The sequence below is a fragment of the Canis aureus genome, chromosome 24 (assembly GCF_053574225.1).
Source record: "Canis aureus isolate CA01 chromosome 24, VMU_Caureus_v.1.0, whole genome shotgun sequence".
NCBI lineage: Eukaryota > Metazoa > Chordata > Mammalia > Carnivora > Canidae > Canis > Canis aureus.
In genome coordinates, this window is record NC_135634.1 from 42,790,228 (window position 1) to 42,804,530 (window position 14,303).

The 14,303-nt window shown below is 44.3% G+C and overlaps 1 protein-coding gene across 1 annotated transcript in view; it reads right to left on the bottom strand.

Moving 5' to 3' along the window:
- Positions 1 to 3,530: 3,530 nt before the first annotated feature.
- DNER (delta/notch like EGF repeat containing) overlaps positions 3,531 to 14,303 on the bottom strand; it is a 320,012-nt gene continuing 309,239 nt past the window's right edge. The window contains exons 12-13 of the mRNA XM_077869106.1: positions 10,807 to 11,053; positions 3,531 to 4,550 (exon numbers count right to left, since the gene is read on the bottom strand). Coding sequence (XP_077725232.1) covers positions 4,439 to 4,550; positions 10,807 to 11,053 — 359 coding nt within the window. The 3' untranslated portion in view covers positions 3,531 to 4,438. The remainder of the gene's footprint in view (positions 4,551 to 10,806; positions 11,054 to 14,303) is intronic.

Sequence of the window (14,303 nt, forward strand, 5' to 3'; positions counted from 1 at the left end):
AAAAAAGTACTTTTTATCTTATTTTAAAGATTTTATTTATTTATTTATTATTTATTTATTTATTTATTTATTTATTTGAGAGAGAGGTGGGGGACAGGCAGAGGGAGAAGCAGACATCCTGCGGAGTAGCGAGCCTGTTGCAGGGCTCAATCCCATGACCCTGGGATCAGGATTATAAAATTTTAATAACTAGCATAAAAATCCATCCGAGCAAAACCTACATTAACAAAATCACGGAGCTGCTGATTGAATCCAGAAGCTGAGGTTTATAATGCACTAACTGAATTTCATTTTTTCTTGCACCCCTACAGCATGGCCATCCTCTGCCACCGACACCTGACTTCCACTTTCTCCCTGTCCTAGCACACCGGAAGTCTGCCCCCCACCCCAGAAGTCTTCTGGTTCCTACCCACCTCTCCATCTTCAATCTACCCACTCTACCTCTTGCACATTTTTTAAATGACCTTATTGTTTTTAACACTTTATTGACTTTTAAAACTTACATACAGTAAAACACACAGATCTTCAGAGTACAGTCTGAGGACTTTTGACAAATGTAGACTCTCTTGTTGCCTTCACGCAAATCAAGATACAGACTATTTCCATATTCGAGAAAAGTCCTTCTGGGCCCTTTCTGGCTATTCCCTTGCCCTCTGCACCCAGAGGCAACCAATGTCTGGATTGCTAGCACCATAAATCGGTTGTGCCGAATCTGGAATCTCACATAAACATAAATCATGCATGATGTTCCCTGCTGTATCTGACTGGGCTCAACACCTACATCGGCAAGATTCAGACATGTTGTTGCATAATTCAGTACTTCTTTCTGTTTTTGTTTTTTTTTAATGGTTTTCTAGTATATTGGGGACTTCTTTGGAAAAGTTGCTTATTAGCATTCTTGTAGAAGACTTTTTTTTAACACATATTTTTGTTGCCCTTGGACATTTACCTAGGAGTGAACTTGCTGGGTCATAGAGCGGGGCATGCTCGTCTTGACCTTGCATGCATGATGCTCCAACGTGACTCTGTTTTTTGGGTTCCTCAGAAGTGCCCACTCTCATTCTCTAACGCTCCACCCTATCTTCCCCTCCTGCCACCTGGGTAATTCCTACCTAGCCTTCAGGTCCTAGCTTAGATGTTACATGTCAAAGAGCCTTCCCAGCAAAGGCCTCATACATGCTGAGTGCTCCATTAACACCTGTTGGACAGATGGGTGAATGGACTGATTGAGAATGAAGATACCGAGGGATAGATTAGCTGGTGGTTTTCAAACTGCCCTCTGTAGAACTCTTACCATTCCTCTACCCGCTCAGGGACCACTGGAGCGAGGCAGGTGGGGCAACATGGGCTGGAGCCCGGTTGAATCAGATCACCTTAGCACATTTCCACTGGTGCCACTGTGGGAAACAGTATGGTGTTTCCTCAAGAAATCACAAGGTCCCTATTCTAATGAGTTGGGTCAGAATTGGCGATCCAGGGTCAGCAGGTGCCAGCCTGTGTTGAGCAGAGATGTACCGTTTGGTCCATATGGCCATGAAAACGACCCTCAACTGTTAAAATCACTTGGAAACAATTTATCTGCAGGTGCCATTTCCTTGCAAGAATTAAGGGCTGTGCAAAAACTATAAAAATGAGCTGGACCACTTCTGATGGCGGGGCTCCTTGTTGTGACATACGGTTGTCCCGTCTTGTGAAAACCCCCATGTCAGAAGGGGCTAATTCCAACTCCACTGCATCATGAGACTATCCCAGTTCAACAAATCAAATACCTGGGCGGCATTTACTCTTGCTTACCAAATGCTTTTTTCACTGATTGTGCGAAGTAGCAACTTCACAAGACAGGAGAGCGTGGCACACACTCGGAGAAAGGGCGGCCTCCTTTAGGAGGGCTGCTAACTCACCCGCCGTCCACAACGCACTGACTACAGATCGCAGGCAGAGCCATCAAAGCCAGAAGACTGACTACCTTGGGTCCATACGGCCTGTACCTAAAATAAGCACAGCAGCAACAGCAGATAGCTAATGTGCTGAATGTTGAATGTGAGCTGGAGGTGAGATGAGTGATTTACACACATCCTGGCACTTAATCCTCATGATGATCCAGGAAGGGGCACCATCAATGTTCACATTTCCTAGATTATAAATCCCAGAGCTTTTGCCCGAGCTGTTAGTAGGGAAACAACTGAAGCAAGAGTCCAATCCACTCTACTCAAATCAGCTGCCAAAGAGCAGTTTACCTTTCCCTCCCCGGGCTCTCAGAGGTGTGGGTCTACATTTATCTGTTTGGTTATTCGATGAAGTGCAGGTGCCAAAGAAGCTGTGACTTGCATGCCAGGGTCTTTTTGGCACCATCTGCCTGACATGGAACAAATGTTCAGTGGAACATCTTATTACTGAACGCGTGTGGTGTCGGCCCCAGACCCTGGGAAGGCAGATGAACCAGCACAATCTGAGTTCATAAACTCCCTTAAGTTGCTTTAAAAAGAAATTACGATTGACAAAAGATTTCCAACCAAGTCCTTTAAGGGGTATGATAGAGAATTTAAGAATTTGGAGGGTTGAGAGATTGGGATGGAGCAGCTTCCAAAGGAAGACAGCACAGACATTGCTCTAGGGCATGCAGGGGAGTCAAGGGGAAATTGAACCTGGACTCCCACCTATGTCCCTAGGCCTCATCCTGTGGCTGGGGGTCCGAGGGCCAAGCCACCAACAGTCTCCCACCAGGAGATGGAAATAAGCAAGGCCTGTGATGTTTCCACGGATGCTCAACCGATCATGTTCATGTTTTGTGCTAGGTTCGTTTCTAAGCACTGATACACACTAAACCTATTAATATATTGCACGCCATCATTTAATAATCAAGAGCGTGGGAGGGTTGCTATGTCATCTGGAGGCCCGGGGACAGATGTTTGAGGGAAGAGAGGGAAAGGAACGCATCTTAAATACCTCTTTTTGCCTCCCCCGTGCCTGGTTCCAGGGCCATTTTCTTGGCCTGACCAAACATGCCCATGTATAGATAAAGTGAATTAAAAATAAAAAAGACTGGGACTTTGGCACAGCATTTGGTTGCAAAATAGAACTGAACGTAGGGTGACTGTGAGCTGCTTTCACGTTCCTAAGGACCCCAGTGCTGTTTGCTGAGGCAATTTCACTTGACCTCCACCGGACAGCAGCACACAGAGGACATTTCCTGAGGCTGCAGGTGCCCCTGCACGTCGTGCCTAGGAGCCTTTCCGCATTTCAGTGTCCCCAACAGTCCTGTGTGCTGTACTTTACGGGCAGGTTCTGATGTAAATGCTAAAAGGAGAATTCTTGTTATTTTTCCCCCCATCCTTCATGTTTAAAGGAAGTGGGGGAGGCTTCACTGGCAATTAGATCAGGACGGTTCCCAGAAGGTACAGGAATGGATCTGACAGCTGCAGAATGGTCTTCCTCGGAACAGTCAAGATGTGAAAAACAGCGAGATCGACAAGCAATATCAAACCCAAAACGTTTTCTCTTCTTTTAAAAGAATGAGAGACAAGTGCATCTTGGACTTGGTAACATTTATTCAATAGTCTGTGAAATTAGCAAGAATCAGAAGAAGCACATATCAATCCAATACGGCCACAAACATGTCCTGGATATAAATAAAGATGTCCTAGGAGAAGCACTCACTACAGAAGGAACTAGTACTCTCTTATATTGACTACCTCTTAGCAACAAACAACTCCAACGTAAATTCAATTTACTCACAATAGAAAAACCTTGACTTCTAAAAGGAAATATAGATTTGCTGCGGTCGTAATTTGCCTCACGAGGCCCGTTTGCTGCGTGACTTCCAGGCCTGGCTTGACGACTGTTGCGAAAATGACAAAAAACGAACTCAAAAGAACGCTTCCGCAAGGTTCAACGGAACAGTGCAGAAATAAGTTACTTACCCATGCACAGAAGAAGGCAAAGGCTAATTTCATTCGGGTTAGGAATAATAAATGCAACTAGTTTCTTTTTTCACAAAACAAACATTTCAGACTTCGTTTTAGGTTAACGGGTATACTGTTATATGGGTCATACTCTACATGTGTTTCCTAACTACTCAGAAAGCCGGCACTCACACGTCACATGGAAACTTCTCGTCGATTAGACTTATTCTCTGTAACAGCCACAGAAAGCCAGCTGCGTTTCATGACGGCATCTACCATGGGAAGAGCACACACTAGTCGAAGCATACAGTTTAAAGAGCTGAAAGTACATTAAAACGTAGTCTATGGATTTCACAAATTTTGTTTTTTAAAATATTTTTTCCAAACTAAAAGCTGCAGAAAATTAGTTCTTCGATATTCTACCGAAAACTCTTGAGCAGCTACCATTTCAAATTTCTTAAGCTTTTTATTTTCTTAAAAATATTTAAATGAGGGTAGTATCCCATCTTTTTGAAAAATAATCCCCCCCAAAAAGATTACAAATCTTTTGTTTTAATCAGTGTGACCAGGGGTTTGTCATCGGGGCTGTAGTCCTCATAGGCGATGGGGGTCACGTCGTACATCGCAGGCCGGGATTTCTTGCCAAACCTGAAACCGCAGGGAGAGAGGACCCTGGTTAGATGAACAGTGGGTCTCAAATTCTATGAAAGGCAAGTAGTGAGAATAACAGATTCAAGAATCAGATGGAACAATAAAAATACCCTAAGAAATATATTCTCTTGCAGCACAGAAATTGAAGAGATCCGGATATCAATGCTGAATGAGTATGCACATTACTCATTCAGTGCGGGAGGTAAAAAAAGGATTTCATGAAACACGGGGCCCAAATGAATGTTGACGCTTCTAGGTTAAATCCTGGCAAAGCAACAGGCGTTTCAGCCCTACAATAGGTCTTAAGAAAATGTATTTATTTCTCTTTATCTTCTGAGACTCTTAACTATCTGCAGAGGCGAGCTTATTTTACATCCATTCCAGGAACACAGAATGGCAGGGCAAGTCTTCCTGGGGACTTACTGGAGGGCTATGAAGGCTCAGAGGTCATCTGAGGTCCCAACATGAGGAGATGAGCAGATAAGGAGATGTCTGCCCACAACACCAGGTGCCCGCCATCCAACCCCACCCACCTGTTCCTCCCCACACCCCCCACACACAGGCCATTGTTTTTTGTTGTTTTCCTCTGAGCATGAGCCATTGTCCCAAAAGATCTGTGCATATCAAAATCCCTTCAACAGCAGGACTGACGCCCAGAAGCCAAGGGTGTCAAAATCCAATTTCAGGACTTCCTGCCAAACCAGTCTTAAGATGGAGATTATTAAAATAAAGCCAATTCAACTTCTGGGTGGTCTCTTCCCATTGAAGGCCTCACCTTCCCTAAAGTCCCTGGAGTATAATATGATTTAAGTAATCTTCCACATTCACCCACCGTGCCTCCTCCCTCATACAGACAATATTTTTTTAACTGTTTCAAGTCCAATAGGGTTTTTAAAAGAAACACGTAAAGAAGCTTAAATTTTAAAAAAGGATGGTGGGATGAGCCCCTAAGACTTTAAGGGGCTCACTTATCACGGTTTTCACCCTACCTCTGTTTCCCCTGTTACTACTTTTCCCTTTGCTATCTTGGAAAGCCAATCTTCTCACATAAAGTGAGAAGTGGAAAGGAATGGGAAAGGAGAAAATGTCCATTCTTCATATTATCTTTTGTTTTTAAAACAATTGTCAATCATTTGTTCTGGTTGACTCAAGATCTACTGGTTTTCAGGGGCACAAAGTCAGGAACCACGCCAGATGGGCAACATGCATAGAGTTAACACATCCCGCCACCAAGAAATCCAAGGATATTACCATAAGATTAAAAAGCTTTCAATAAAATCATGTCTAAAATGTGAAGCCTCACTGGTCTGTGCATAAATGCGGGTTGGATTCCAGCCTGTGGTCTGTTTATCTAGATTGAGTGAGGCCTGCATAATCTGACACTAGGGAAAGGGGTAACATTGTAAAAGCCAACTGGATCTGAACACTTTCTCCCAAGGCTGAAACTTCTGGAAGCCACTTTACGGCACAAATATTTTGACAATCTATTTCTCATAAAACAGCTAGCCACGTTGGTAACAATATACCACTAATAATATTGATTCATGTTAAAAGTCGGGCAATCCCAGTGCAAAGCCCTCTGTATCCTAACATTGTAAGCCAGTGAGACCCTTTCCTGGGGGAACTTTGATGGGAAGGTCAGCGAAGTCCAGATAGCCAATCAAGCAATTGGTTGGCCAAGGGAAAAAAAAATCCAAGCAACTTAATAGTTTGAATATGTGTTTAAAGAATCCGTTTTATTTTTTTTTATATGATATCATAGTTTGAAGGAGAATCTGTTTCTTCAACATCTAGAAAGTTAAATGTCTCCACATTATGCAATCCACCAACAAGCTAAAGCAAAGGGCTGTAATCTTAAATTGCGATCATGGGGCTGAATATTGACAAGGCAGGTTTGAGGATGGGTGTTTCAGATCCACGGAGCGTAATAAGGCAAGGGCTGAAACCAGTCAGGATCAGCCACAGCTGAAGAACAAGGAACCCTGGTTCCTATCTAGACAAGCAACTGGCTGTGTGCACGGTGCTAATGAGATCAACTCTCAACCAGTATGGGTCATAAAGTGTAAGGCTGGTTACAAAGGTAACCTGGTTTAAAGAGGGGTAATACCCCCAGTGCTATCCTGAGTTGGAATCCCTGTGCTATGACCTAATTAGCTCCACATTCCTTAGGTGAAATACAGAGGTCTCCACCCTAAATCATCCACCACATAGAAGCTAAAATGGCTTTTAAAAAAAACAATAAAATGAGGGGCACCTGGATGGTTCCGTTGGTTAAGCATCCGACTCTTGGTTTTGGCTCAGGTCATGATCTCAGGGTCTTGAGATTGAGCCCCATGTCGGGCTCCACACCCAGCGTGGAGTCTGCATGTCCCTCTCCCTCTGCCTCTCCCCCTGAGCACTCTCTTTCTCTCTTTCTCTCTCTCTCATGAATAAAATCTTTAAAACACACTAAAATGAAACAAGACTTCCCTTGAATCTCCTACACCTATCACAATGGCAAGCTCCCATCTAGTAAAAAAATGATTGTGCATTCCTACTTAAATTTATAATCCCCACAGCTTTTTTATATTTCCTTTGTTTCTCAGAATTGGGTGGATGTTAAGAAATAAGCTAACAGCCATAGAATTCCATTTAAACTCTCAGGCACTAAGCCAATGGTAAGAGCTTGCCTGTGTTATGGCAGGAATATTTATGTGACTGTTCCTTTAAATAACACACTGGGTTTTTTTTTTTTTTTCTCCTTATCACAAAGACACATTTTAAATGTAAAAAAAAAAAAATTGGAAAATAGAAAAAATTATAATGTAGACCAGGGGTTCACAATGTATAGCATGAAAACCAATTATGGCCTGTTGCCTGCTTTTTTTTTTTTTAAGATTTTATTTATTTATTTGAGAGAGAGCAGAGTGAGAGAGACTATGAGCAGGGGGAGGGACAGAGGGAGAGGAAGCAGACTCCCCACAGAGCAGCCCCCCCCAATGATGCAACGATTGCAACAATGCGGGGGCTCAATCCCAGGACCTAGGATCATGACCTGAGTCAAAGGCAGATGCTTCACTGAGAGCCACCCAGGCACCCCACTGTCGCCTGTTTTAAATAAAGTTTTATTGGAACACAGTTACATCCATTCATAATGAGTGTCTGTGACTTTCATGCTACAAAGGCAGAGCTAATACAAAGACCTGAGGAAGGTATGCTCCATAAAGTCTAAAGTATTTTGCAGGCCTTTGATGAAGACTGTAAAAATCACCCACGAGTCCCTCTCTCCAAAGGATTTAGCATAGTGTCTGGTCATGTCAACAAAACCCAGAAGCAATCATGGGAAGCTGTGGCAACAGCAGCGTTAAGGTCACTGACATCGCAAACATATCTGGTGACCAGCCTCATACACCTTATCTCACTATAAGATACTGCAACCAATTGTAAGGCAGATCTAAGAGAGTGCGTTCTTCTAGTTCATATTCCGCTGAAAGTCAAAACCTAAAACACCACCTCAGGGAACGGAGGGTGCGTTCTTCTAGTTCATATTCCACCGAAAGTCAAAACCTAAAACACCACCTCAGGGAATGTAGGTGGATCTGACCTTGAAAACAGCCAAAGTCCTGAGATACTATTTAAGAAAACATGACTGGATCCTTCCACGGCTGTCCTGTTTCTGTTTTCTGTGATCAGGTGCTTAGAGCTCGTGGGGCCGTGAACAATCCGCAGCCGAGATGTGACCTCACTCCAGAGCCTGGGATGCTCATTTGCTCCTGCTGGCCAGTCACAAACTCTCTCCAGCCTGAGCATCAGCAAAGCAGCCACAGAACACAGGACCCTTAACAAGAGAGAGAAGGGGGAGGCTCCCTCACACCCCGGCACTAGCCTCAACTAACTGCGTGCTGACGTCAGAATCACCAGACACTTCCTCGGTCACTCGTGAATGTCACAGGTGACCCACTCAGTATTTATCCTGTGTGGCTGCTGAGCTGCAGTCATTCGATGCAATGTCATCTCCAGGCCGACAGCAGGGAGACAGGCTGTGAAATGGGCGTTAGCTACAGGTCACTGCTGGAAACTAGGGAGGAGGTAATAGCAGAAGGGTTAATTTTTTTTTCAGTGCCTTTCTAGGGTTTCCAGGAAAGGGGAGTGAAAAGGGGCCAACCAGCCAGAGACCCAGCCAGGACCTCTAGAGAGCCATGTTGTAGAAACCACAGGTCGCGGCTGAATAAACGTTTATAAGGGAATGTTCCAGATATCTGGGAAGGTATTGTATTAACTTCAATGGTTTTATCTGCAGTCACTGGTGCATGGAGGAGCTTATTGGTTGGGAATTCTGCAGTAAATATTTTTGATAAAAATCAGCACCAAATAAGAACCAGGTTTGTAAATGCTTTCAAGTTTATTCTTTCCTTCCAAGACTATCCAGTTAAATATCTTCCGAGTGGGCTATATAAGCAGGAAGCTCAGAAGAATCTATCTTAAACTATTCTGGGGCTGAAATAAGATACTCCTCTTGAACACACAAGGATCTGAGCCAGAGGTCCCTGTGGGTGTGAAGGGAACCTGACTCCTCAGGTCTCCCAGTACATCCCAGTATAATGCCACCGATTCTGCTCCTTCCTGGTGAACTTAGCACTCCTGGGAATGGAGGGAGAAGACTCTTGAGCGACATAGAAGCTTGTTTCCCTTTCTTTTTACACCTTCCATCTCTCATCCCGTGACTTCTGGGTACTGCAAACACTCATGCGGGCCACTTATTAGGCTGGTGCCCTGGAATGAAGCCACCTCAGGCAGGTCAAGACATCCTATGGCAACCCCTAATAGAGATTGTCCTTTCATTAAGACTTCAAATTTTACTAAGTAAGGTCTGCTATGGGCCAGGACCCACTGAAGACAGAAATAAAACAGCCCTACATGTACTGGCTGGTGGAGGAGTCAAATAAACAAGATGTGCAGGGACTGGTCTCAGGGCTTCCTGGAGACTGTGATGTCAAGCTTGCCCTTAAAGGAAGGAGAGTCACTGATGTGCAGCTGTGTAGGGCCTGACTTTAAAGGCGATCTACCTTCCCCTCTCCTTCATAGTTCTAGAAGTAAGGTGGGTGCAGCTCTCAGAAAGAAGACATGCTTGTCACATCGGGGCATCAGGGCACCTGCTCTGTGCCTCCCAATTTCTCTCCTTCCACTGGTTCCTATCCCTGGAACCCAGGGTCAGGCTGTTGCTTCCCTTAGAGTGGCAAGATCATGGTGAGATCGGGGTCTTGGGTTTGGGGACTTCCTTGTGGAGAAAGCAAACATCCTGAACCTCTTAGCTTCTTTGCCATAAAGACAGAATTTGGATCCGTGTGTGTTTGGATCAAGACCAGTAGCCACGTCTCAACAGAGGTTATGCAGCTACTAGTTCTCGTGAGCCCCAGTCTTAAGACACCAAGCTCGGTCCACCCTTCACTACAGCACAGACTTTCTGAATCGTATGGTTTAGATTGTTCAAGCAATTAAAAGGAAAGGTAGCTTTCTTTTAACAAACACTGTCATTATTGTTCTTGTAGCAAATGTCCTTTGGAGAAGTCAACAAAATGTTAGATTAGCTGATTCTTTTATTGTTATAAAAGATTTGTAGAAATAGTGGTGTTATCTGTTTATACAATCCTATATATTTGTAATTTAATTTGATTGCCTTAATTCTCTAAGCGGGGACACTTCAGTGGAGGGAACAGTAGTTGTGGAGGCTTGAATGGTCTGTGTAAAATAGAGTCAGGTAATGGGGTAGTTGGGACTCAGGCTCTCTCTGCGGTACCACATTAACTCCTTGTCTCTCCAGGAGTCTTTCCTCCAGAGAAGGACCCCGTTTTATATCATATGAACACTAACAGCAGAATGACAGCTGTTTATCCCTCCTTAAGTAAGCCCCTAAATCAAATGCTATTTGAAGAACATATTCATGCTATTTGAAGAACATAGCTTAAGACATTCCAAAAAGCAATCATCAAAAAATGTTTCCTACACCATAATTAAGATTCGGCTATTTATAGCATAGATAAACACAAATTAAATGAATGAGTGTATTCAATGAAAACAGAAGGCTTGCAGCAAATTAAAAGGGGTTGCTTATAAAGCAGCCTAACCGTCTGGCCCCAGTACTCCTTCAACCAATGCTTTCGTCTACGAAATCCTCTTTGCAGGTGTGAAGTCCCGCTCACAACATCACCCAGGTCCCAGGAATGCACAGGTGGAAGCGAGAGCTGCCCTCCCCGCCCTCCCCCCTGCAGCCCACCTGGCATGCCGGATGGAGGCGATGGCATTGCTGAACTCGCTGTCGATGCTGCGACAGTTATAGAACTCCTCGTAGGCCGGCCTGGAAGAGCCCTGGTACTCGATGCGGCTGATGCGGCAAATGCCCACAATGAGGATGATCAGCATCAGGATGAAGGCGACGCAGAGGGCTCCGATGATGATGTACAGGGAGTGCCGGGGCATGTTGGTGAGACTCTCTGCCATGTGGCCCGACTTCCACTGGAGATCTGGGGCGAAAGTTAGCAAACAACTGGATGTGAGCTATGACCTTTAGAATAGGTCCTTGCAAAAAAAAAAAAAAAAAAAAAATAGGTCCTTGCTTCAGCAACCTAAAATATAAGGGCTGTCCAAACTGAAAGGAATTATTTTCTATGGATAACCCAGATCAAGGGCTAATTCGTACTGTATAAGAGCCTCTTACAAATCGTTAAGAAAGGCCAAGAACACACCATAGAAAAATGGGCAAAGGATATGAAAAGGAATCCACCAAAGAAATACAAGTAGAAGAGTGTTTAGTTTCATAATTCTTTAAGAATGGAATTCCTCTAGCAGTTCCCAAATATTTAAAATGTTTCATAACCACAGCTGACATGGGTGCAGACATGAGGACATGTGAATTGATATTCAACCCTTGTGTAAACTTAGTGGAGTATCGTTTGGCCCAGAAATTCCAATTTTTAGAATGTATGCTGGGAAATGATTTCTATGAATGCACAAAGCCCCATATACAAGGATGTTCATCTCAGCATCACAATTTTTGAATGTTAAGTGATCAGTTATTATACATTTAGGAAAAGGCTCATTAAAGAAACACGACCCCCAGGTACTCACCACTCAAAGTTAATACTGTTCAAAGTTAATAAAGTTCACATTAGACCAGTTTTTGCTTTATGTTTTTTCAGGTATTTTTTTTTAAAGAAAGAAAATGTTACGGCTAATAGCTAGAGGCCGCACCCCTGTACCCTCTCTTCACCCCACAAATAGAACAATTCATAAAAGCAAAAAATGGGAAACAACCTAAATATTCAGCTCTTAGTGAGATGGAGACATGTTTCATTCTAACAAAAGAACAAAAGCAGTTGACCATACAGGAGCTAGCTGTATAGGAGAGTCACAAGTGTCTGTCTACACTCTGAAAAGCTCAGGATGGAGCGATGATAATGATGAACATTTGTTGACTTCCTACTATGGTAAGCTCTTTGAAAACATCTCATGTAATCATTACGACCAATCAAAAATGAGGTATTTTCTCTGTCTACTTTGTGGAAAATTGGTATCACTAGCTGGGTGAGTTCAAGTCTAGATCCAAGTCCTTAGCGTCTGTCTCACACAGCAACACACTAACAACAGAGATCACTGGAAGGCAAGATTAGGAGTGATTTTTCTTTCCTTCATTACACTTCTCAGTCTTCTCCAGCTTTTTTCAAAAGAATAATGTATTGCTTTTATAAAAATATTTTAAAACAAGCAATAAGTTATTTGAAAAAAATAGCCATGGAATTATCTTCCAACACAACAATGGAAGAAGTGTGGGCCTTAGGATCACACCAATCTTGCTTTCAATCCCCCATTTACTCAACCTTCCTGAGACTTGGTTTCTTCCTTTACAAGGTGAAAATAGCAACAGGTACCCCATGGCTTGCTGGGAGCATAAGTTAGAACACATGTAAAGAATAGGAAGAAAGTCTGCTGCCAGGCACACGGTGGATGGTCCTAAAAAGGAGCAGGTGTGGTGGTAGAAGAGGGATAAAGGATAAAGACACTGTCCTTGGTAGCACATGCTGTGAGCTCAGGATTACTGAGCGTTGCCCGGTATGAGCAGGAAAATAAATGGAAGAAGGGGACATAAACTCCTGCATGGAACAGGTCAAGAGTGCCAAATTATGTCCTATTTGTAGACCTGCACCAAGCAGAATGTTCTGGATAATGTGAACAGGAACTGAAAGGAAGTTTTGAAAATCAAAAGGGCTAGATAAGACCAAAGAGAAGTGAAATTCCAGTGGAAAGAGGATGACTTCTCTACCTGACTCACAGCACCACCAACTCCAGACCATCATTTGCAGATGAGGACTCCAGAGGGGACCTATAATGGGACTCAGGGGTGGGTGTGGAGACAGCATTTCCTGTCTTCTCAGGAAATGCTCAGACCCTTCCCACTGCGCCATAAGCTGTGAGAGTGTTTGCGATCTCCAGGTACGCATACCCTCCTCTTAGCTACATCTTCCGTGAGTGACCACAGAATCTGAGAACCAGCTATGCTTTACCTTGAAAAGTCACAATCTGAAGAAGAGCACAGGTAAATCCTCAAACGGGGCCAAGTGTGCAGATCCCTTTCCTAGAGGCCTAATGCAAAAAGGACCCATGCCCCAAGCCTGGTGGCTCCTGAGAGTTTGAGAAGAATGAGACGAATGAAGCATGGTCTTTGCATCCAGATCTCCCGACTCTGTTTGTTTTTTTTGTTTTTGTTTTTGTTTTTGTTTTTGTTTTTTATCAAGACCCCTGAAGTCTGGCTTGGCCATCTGAGGCCGCCTGCAGCGGTGGGGCTGACGACGAGTGCACTCCCGGCCCCATCCTAACCAGCTCACGTACAGGCAGACGGGCCGACATAAATCCCTGCAAGTGAACGGTCGCCACGGACGGGAGAAGGTGTTTTTGTGAAGCTAGAACCAAGCCTCGATCACAGATCACAGCCACTTCATTTGGCAATACCTGGTGCACACTGAGAGAGACGCTCATTTTTCTGGCTGAAAGAGGAGCATGACTCACTTGATTTCCAAGTATTTCAACATTCTCTGAAAAATTCAGTTGTGGGCTGGAGTCCAATGCTCAGAGTATGCTCTAACACCCATCTAGCGTCAACACAAGGAAAGCCAGCGCTGCTTCTACGCCAGCTTGCTAGAGGGCTCCGATCGCAATGGCAGGGCCACACAAGTTCCTGATGAGCCCTCGTAGTGGATGCGTAAACCTCGTATAAACAGCTTACACCCCATATCAATTGTGTGTCTGTAGCAGGTGCCCAACCCCACGGCCACTGCCAAGGAAAGAGAAGGGCACTGGGCTCCACGCTGAGCACGGTGTCCCAGACCTGAGCTGCCTACACTGCTTACATTTCTGACCATCTGTTCTACTTCCCCAAAATGCATTCCAGGCTGCTGGAACTTTGGGGAAAACTTTCTCGAAATTCCTCCCAACAGCTCTGCTTCCCTCCTCCCCTACTCCTGGCTCTTTCATTTTTTTTTTTTTCGACCTCACTGTCAGCCAACATTTTTCTGATAGAAGTGAGTGTGGCTGCTTGACACACTCATCAGGTGGGAAACGAGCTGGATCTGAATAGATCCAAGCCATGGCCTGGAAGCGGCAAGTGCAGCTATCCGCACCAGGTGGCTGCCGCCGCCACCTCCACTGTACGTAAGTCCTAAGACCCCTCGTGAGCTACATCGCTTTGCTGCACCCCAGGAGCTCCACTGCATGAATCAT